At 41.2% G+C, this 7,120-nt stretch overlaps 1 protein-coding gene across 1 annotated transcript; it reads right to left on the bottom strand.

The window, feature by feature from the left end:
* Positions 1-382: 382 nt before the first annotated feature.
* LOC106572239 (short-chain dehydrogenase/reductase 3) lies at positions 383-6,864 on the bottom strand. The gene is made up of 6 exons (XM_014146259.3): positions 6,236-6,864; positions 4,793-4,939; positions 3,935-4,054; positions 3,098-3,336; positions 2,631-2,756; positions 383-2,387 (listed from the first exon to the last, which is right to left on the bottom strand). Exons 1-6 carry the CDS (start codon positions 6,485-6,487, stop codon positions 2,303-2,305), a joined length of 969 nt encoding a protein of 322 aa, XP_014001734.1. The 5' UTR covers positions 6,488-6,864; the 3' UTR covers positions 383-2,302.
* Positions 6,865-7,120: the final 256 nt, after the last annotated feature.

Below are 7,120 nucleotides of genomic sequence, written 5' to 3'. Positions count from 1 at the left end.
TGTGTTACTGGCCTACACACAATACCCCCTATTGTCAACATGGGAATTCTGTTTTTGTTAAGGCAAGCCTAAGTATGTTCAGGAGTAAAAATTTGCTTAACAAGTCACATAAATTGCATGGACTAACTCTGTAGGCAATAATAGTGTTGAACATGATTTTTGAATGACTACCTCCTCTCTGTACCCCACACAGACAATTATCTGTAAGGTCTCTCAGTCGAGCAGTGAATTTCAAACACAGATTCAACCACAAAGATCAAGGAGGTTTTTTAAAAAAAGCAGACATTGAACTTTGAATGGTGTATCAATACACGGAGTCTCTACAAAGATACAGACGTCCTTCCTAACTCAGTTGTCAGAGAGGACAGAAACCGCTCAGGGATTTTATCATGAGTGCAATGGTGACTTAAACGGTTTAATAGCTGTGATAGGAGAAGCCAGGATGGATCAACAACATTGTAGTTTCTCCACAATACTAACCTAAATGACAGAATGAAAAGATGAAAGCCTGTACAGGATAAAAAATATTCCAAAATATACATCCTGTTTACAATAAGGCACTAAAGTAAAACTGCAAAAAATGTGGCAAATGAATGAATACAAAGCATTATGTTTGGGGCAAATCCAACACATCACTGAGTACCACTCTTCATATTTTCAATCATGGTGGCGGCTGCATCATGTTATGGGTATGCTTGTCATCGGCAAGGACTACAGAGTTTTTAGGATAAAAATAAACTAAATAGAGCTAAGCACAGTCAAAATCCTAGAGGAAAACCTGGTTCAGTCTGCCTTTCCACAGACACTGGGGGACAAATTCACCTTTCAGCAAGACAATAACATAAAACACAAGGCCAAATATACACTAGAGTGGCTTACCAAGATGACATTGAATGTTCCTGAGTGGCCTAGTTACAGTATTGACTTAAATCGGCTTGAACATCTATGGCAAGACTTGAAAATGGCTGTCTAGCGATCAACAACCAACTTGACAGAGCTTGAAGAATTTTTTTAAGAATAATGTGCGAATATTTTACAATCCCGGTGTTCAAAGCTTTTGGAGACTTACCCAGAATGCCGCACAGCTGTAATCACTGCCAAAGGTGATGTATTGACTCAGGGGTGTGAATACTTATTTAATTTTCAATACATTTTCAAACATGTTTTCACTTTGTCATTATGGAGTAGTGTGTAGATGCGTGAGAGATAATTTTGGGATTTAATCCATTTTGAATTCAGACTGTAAAACATCAAATTGTTGAATAAGTCAAGGGCATCAATACTTTCTGAAGGCCCTGTATACATTACCATTAGCAACTGTAATTTCATTTTTAGATGGGAAGCTGTTGTGTAGTTCTTAGTGCCAAGCCACGAGGTTAATGCTTCTGATGTGCAGATGAGCAGGTAATTCTTGAATTACAGTGGCATTTGTGCATGGCATTGGAGAAAATTAACTTCATTTTTCTAGTTTATGTATTTGGGTACATTTTCCCATTCTAAATAAACTAATATGGTAGCTTAATGACTTTAAAAATGTTTTACCATTAGGTTAACATTGTGCCACCAGTTGGATTATTAACACCAATGATGGTAACACCAATGAGACATTTTAGGTGAATACGGATTTTCTAACATGGAGGCCACAAATGCTTAAATCTAAAGTGAACAATCCTTTAAAAGTAATATGATTAATTATTTTGCTCACAATGTTTTTTCCCTTTAAATACCAGCTGACACTGGATTTAGACACAATGGAATCCTTCAATTTATGACATACTAAAATGGTGTGATTAGCTAAGAGTTCTCTTTAATATAGACCCTTCCCCGATAACAGTTTGCCACTGGAGTCCTTGTTGATCTTTGTAATGCGTGATTTTCAAGGCGATAACACCAATGACATGAAACTGAGGGACACGTTATACTAGTGAAGAAAATAGGTATTTAAATAGCCTTTGTTTTAATTGATCTATACAATATATTAAATAGTTTAGTTCACTTTCTAGCATTCAAAATAATAGATAGATACAGTATCTCTAAAACACTACAATTCTACACATCACTAGTGGGACAAGCCAATTTGCTTACCCTAAGTACTTTAAACAATGCCTAAACCTACAGTTCTGCAGGATAAAGGACTTGCATTATGTTTTACCATTTATAAACAGTTCAATATATACAAAAACATTTATAATGTGTAACTATGTAATTTTAAATGTGTTTTTCATGGTTGCAAAGGCAAGTGACGCGAATGCCATCGCAATTCAAGAACGACCAGGGCAGTACTCGTGCCTGGCCTCCATTCCTATGTCCGTCCCTTGAAGGTGTCCATGCAGGTGTAGCACCCTGAGAAGCGATGGATCTCCTCCAGGGCCGCCTGAGGCAGGAGGCTGTTGGAGAAGAGAATGGAGCATGTTTATCTAACAGAGGTAGATCCTTGAACCACACTTAGATGAAGACTAACTTTATCTGAGACCTGAAGACTTGTGTTAGCTCCCCAAGCTTATCCCTAGGGCTTTAGCTCAGAGGGCTAACACAGTTGTTGGCACTCAGAAGACCCAGTGTCACCGCCTCATCTATCTAACTTAGTAGTCGGCTACTCTGGTGTCGTGCCTGGGATTCGGTTCCCCTACCTCTTGAGGATAACGAGAGCGTGCATTGTCCATGGTAAGTAGACGAACGGCGTGTTGGTCCGGACTGCGTCCACCGTCCGCTGGGCCACCAGCTCAGGATTCAGCGGTGGGAAGAGCTGAGGGAACCTGGGGGATGAACACATCACAACACTTTACCTTCACACTCTCACTTTTATTTAACCCTGTAAGTCATATTGGTGAATTTCTTTCAGAATATTGATTCATTCTTCCTGTTATTGATGTGTGAATGGGATTGGTCCGTGTAGACATTCCATCCATTGCTTTCTATGGAACCTCTATCTCAGTCCATGTGTCAATTCTGTGTGCTGACTGTGCTTACTGGCTGACCCACTGTAAAACAACTAGAATGCCATATATGGTAGACTCAATATATGGTAGTTCCAATGTATAGTAGACTCATTGTGTGGTAGTTCCAATGTATGGTATCCCATGGTAGGCACACTCACCTGACTCTCATGCCCTGAAACATGTCTGTGTTGGTGTGGAAGGGGAGCACGGTGGTGCAGCCCACCCCGGGGCAGTTCAGCAGGCCCAGGGTCAGGCTCTCCATGAAGGCCAGGGACGATGCCTTGGAGGTGCAATAATCTATGGCCCCCGGGATGGAGGACAGGGACAGAATGGAGTTGATGCACACCACGTGGCCATGACAAAGTTCCAGAATGCGGGGTAGGAAAGCTTTGGTGGTCTGGAGAGAGGGAGAGGGGGAGAGAGAGAGAAAGAGAGTTCGAGCGAGAGAGGCAGAGAGAAATGTGACCGTCTGCCCATTGTTCTGCTCCACTCACTATTCCCAAGCTGTTCATTCACGCTTCTCTCAAAATGAGTTCCCTTCCTACCTTCAGGAATTCGCAAGAATAAGAGAGGAGTTGCAGCACTCAGAGGGAATTGGGGAACCGAACCTGTTCCACATCCCATCAGAGCAAATCAGAAGACAAACTCCAACATCATGAGATCCTTTTAACAGTGTCAGCAAGCCTTCTCAGGTACCAGCATTTGATTTCAGATCTTTTGATTCTTTCTTAATTATTTTTATTTAACCTTTATTTCAACAGGGAGTCATATTGAGACCAGTAATAGATAGGTAGTAGATAGAGTACTAAAAACATAACTTCTCCCCTTCATACATTGTGGTATCAACATATGTAGAAAGATAACCCTTATATTTCAAATAACTGAAACAAATCAAAATTCATAAAATGCTTCAATACATAATACAAGCCATAACGAATTAGTACTTTCCTGTATCAATATACTTATCTAAAGGAAATCTATTTTTCAACACTCACCCAGAACTGGCCCAGTGTGTTGATGTGTTGAGTCTTCATCAGGGCATCATCGTCACTGTCCATCAGACTCTTCCCATGAACCACTGCTGCGTTATTCACCAGAATGGTGACGTCGCCTACCTAAGAGACAAAAATAAACATATTCTGTTAAAAGGCTTACCTCTTTGTTTTATTACTTTGTTTCCCTTCGTATTAAATTGCAAGACTGATAAGTGAGTGACAATTATGTCTTATTTTAATCCTTGTTAAGTTAAAGACATGCTCTGGAACTTTGGTGACTAAGTGTTTTTTTAAACCTCCAGCTTTGGGCTGAATGTGTCAATGTGTAGTTCATACATGCATTATCTATAAGCCGAATTGCTGTCTTACCTCAATTAGCCACGAAATCCCTAGTTTGAAAGCGACTGTTTTTTTGGAAGCTGTGCCATTTTCCCTACATTTTCCCTCACGTGGGCCAGCCCCCTAGAAAATTGAGTTCTAGCCCTCGCCATTTGAGTGACAGGTAGGAAGATGTACACATAGCAGAGCGAGAGAGAGAGCCATGACGTGGTGCATATATCTGCACATACGTGACGTAGTATGCAATTTTCAGGGACTACTTTTGTCTTATGAGCTCTACTTTCAGAACTACTGGCTAAAAAGTATACAAAAGTACCAGAGAATCTCTTGAAGCTGATACATCATATATCCCTGTGAAACACTGTACAGTGGAAGAGATCCCAAAGGCAACCTTCGAAAGACTGGTTGGACTGTAGACCATTTTTAACACAGTCATGTGTTTGTTATCTAAATTGACATAGGAACTGTGTTGTTCATTTGGGTGGGGCTACAGTATCTCGGAGGTTATCTCTACTGTACCTTCTCTCGGACCACCTTGGCCTGCTTGTACACCTCCTCGCGATTGGCCACGTCACACAGGAAGTAGTGGCACTCGACTCCGGTGGTGAGAGAGATCTCCTCGCAGGTCTCCTTCAGACACCTCTCAGTGCGGCCCCACAGGATCACCTGACAAGGGTAAAAAAGAACAGTCTATTGGCCTGAGACTGGGAACGCATATTTGGACTTGTGTCATCTTGTAGGAATCACAAATAAACACATATGCTTTCTGGGCGGCAAGAAAAATGTTTTTTTTTGTAGATTAATGATCATTGCATGAATTTCTTAAACCAGTGCTCAGGTAGCCTACAGTAGATTCAAGGTATGAAGTTATATTCTATTACGTTAACATCTTTCCCATCTGTTTGAGATTGCTGTGCATTGCAAAGTGCTATATCTTGAATTGCTCATGGAGGAGGCATTGGCTAGAGATTTTGAGCAGACACAAGTTCATTGATTTTCAGTTTTGGAGTGAAAACCAAAGACAAAAGATCTAATATCCGTCCCCAGAGGGGCCCCTGTACACTGATAACCTTGGATGTCTAGCTACTGGCCCCACTACACACACAAACACATGCAAGACACGCGCGCATGCACACAAACGCAGACAGACACGCACGCACATACACATTCACCAGACTCTCACACGGACACACGGACAGACAGAGATAACCATCAGATCATTTTACAACAATGACAAATGCTTCGGTGATAAAAGGAATATTTTCACTGAACCGAACTGTGCCTTCCACTACCCTGTCAGTGAACTTTCTTCAACAGTCACTGGGGACCCAGAGAGGCTAGAGTTGAGGTTAAAAAGTCAAATATCATTGTAGCACTACGGAGCCAACCGCCCAACCTGTCATCAACCCATTGTAAAGCACAGGGACTGAGGAAACACCTGTGTTTGTGTGCCTTTACAATAAAATGAATGGGGAAGGGAACACACTACACATCATACATCCCCCAGGTCAGCTAGGGGGCGAGAGGAGTTCAGGCTCCGTTCCACTAGCCTACTTTAGTGAGTACTTGTGCTTTCCCAATTACATTTCACATGGAAAACAAACACACCGAGAGTGACTGATTGACTCAAGTTTTTAATAGAACTGAAGCTATACTATAAGTTATACAACAATACAATAGATTTTGACGTTATGCTTGAATCAAATAGAACATAAATAATAAAACATCTCCAAACAACTATTTCTTCTCCCCAACTTTCACATGAGGTAAAATGTTAATGGAGTCTTGTTCATATTCTATTTTTTTTTAAATAAGATAACATACAAGCTGTACAAAATGTGAGCACGCTACAGTGGTGGATATGACTATTTGGCAGTGGATTGCTTTTTAATTGTGCGTTTATCATATTGATGATATGCGTAATGACGCACAAATGCATAATAGCGCACAGTGATTGTTTACCTTTTTTGCCCCATGTTTTGCGAACTCTTTCCCCAAATGCCGACCGATGCCCCGTCCACCGCCGGTGATCAGCACCACCTCTCCACGTAGGTCCTTCCGTCTGCTCGGGAGCAACAACCCAAAGCATGCTTTTAATATGCAGAAGAGGATGTGGAACGGGAAAAGCAAAGCGTGTCCCAAGTTATTTAGTTCCATTACGACTTTGAGGTATAAAGATGCCCTTTTCTGAGAATACAATTGGAGTATCCACATAGGCAATGCACACCTTCCCAAAGTGCGTGGATGCCAGATGTTGGAATTTTAAGTCTTCTCCATAACACTACCCCTCTACGACAGAATTATCATCACTCGAGTTTGAATATCAGAGGTTGACACATAAGTCTTTGTTATAATAGGCACAGTACGAACATGCAGTGACAATAGCTGACATTGAGAGCCAATGCCAACATTGCGTGCGCCAACCAACACAATTTGGATTTTACGACTTCGACTATGCTCAGCCTTTTCAATCCCAGCACTGTCTGACTACCGGTATGACGATAATACGGCTTTATATAGTCCATTAATGTTGATTGACAGTTGTTGGAGATTAAAGTCCCTCCGATTTAACTGTGCGTTAACGGCTGTTGCTCATTTTACTTCTCTCCACCCCCAAGAGAGCTGCGAGAGAAGAAAGTCGCATGGGGAAAAAGTATGAATTGCAGGGTACAGGGGTTACATGATCAAGTTTACAACCACCACTATCTTTATGTTATGAATTGCCAATAGGCTGTCATAACTATATAGAAGTAGCCTATGTGTTATCTGTAGCCTATAATTGAAATTGCCTTGTGTTTGATTACTCTGGTGATACATCAGTAATGCCATAAAGATCGTGTTTTAAGG

Source organism: Salmo salar, chromosome 15 (assembly GCF_965601325.2).
Source record: "Salmo salar chromosome 15, fSalSal1, whole genome shotgun sequence".
NCBI lineage: Eukaryota > Metazoa > Chordata > Actinopteri > Salmoniformes > Salmonidae > Salmo > Salmo salar.
Note: the sequence above shows the minus strand (reverse complement) of the source record. Positions and strands in the feature narration are given on the sequence as shown.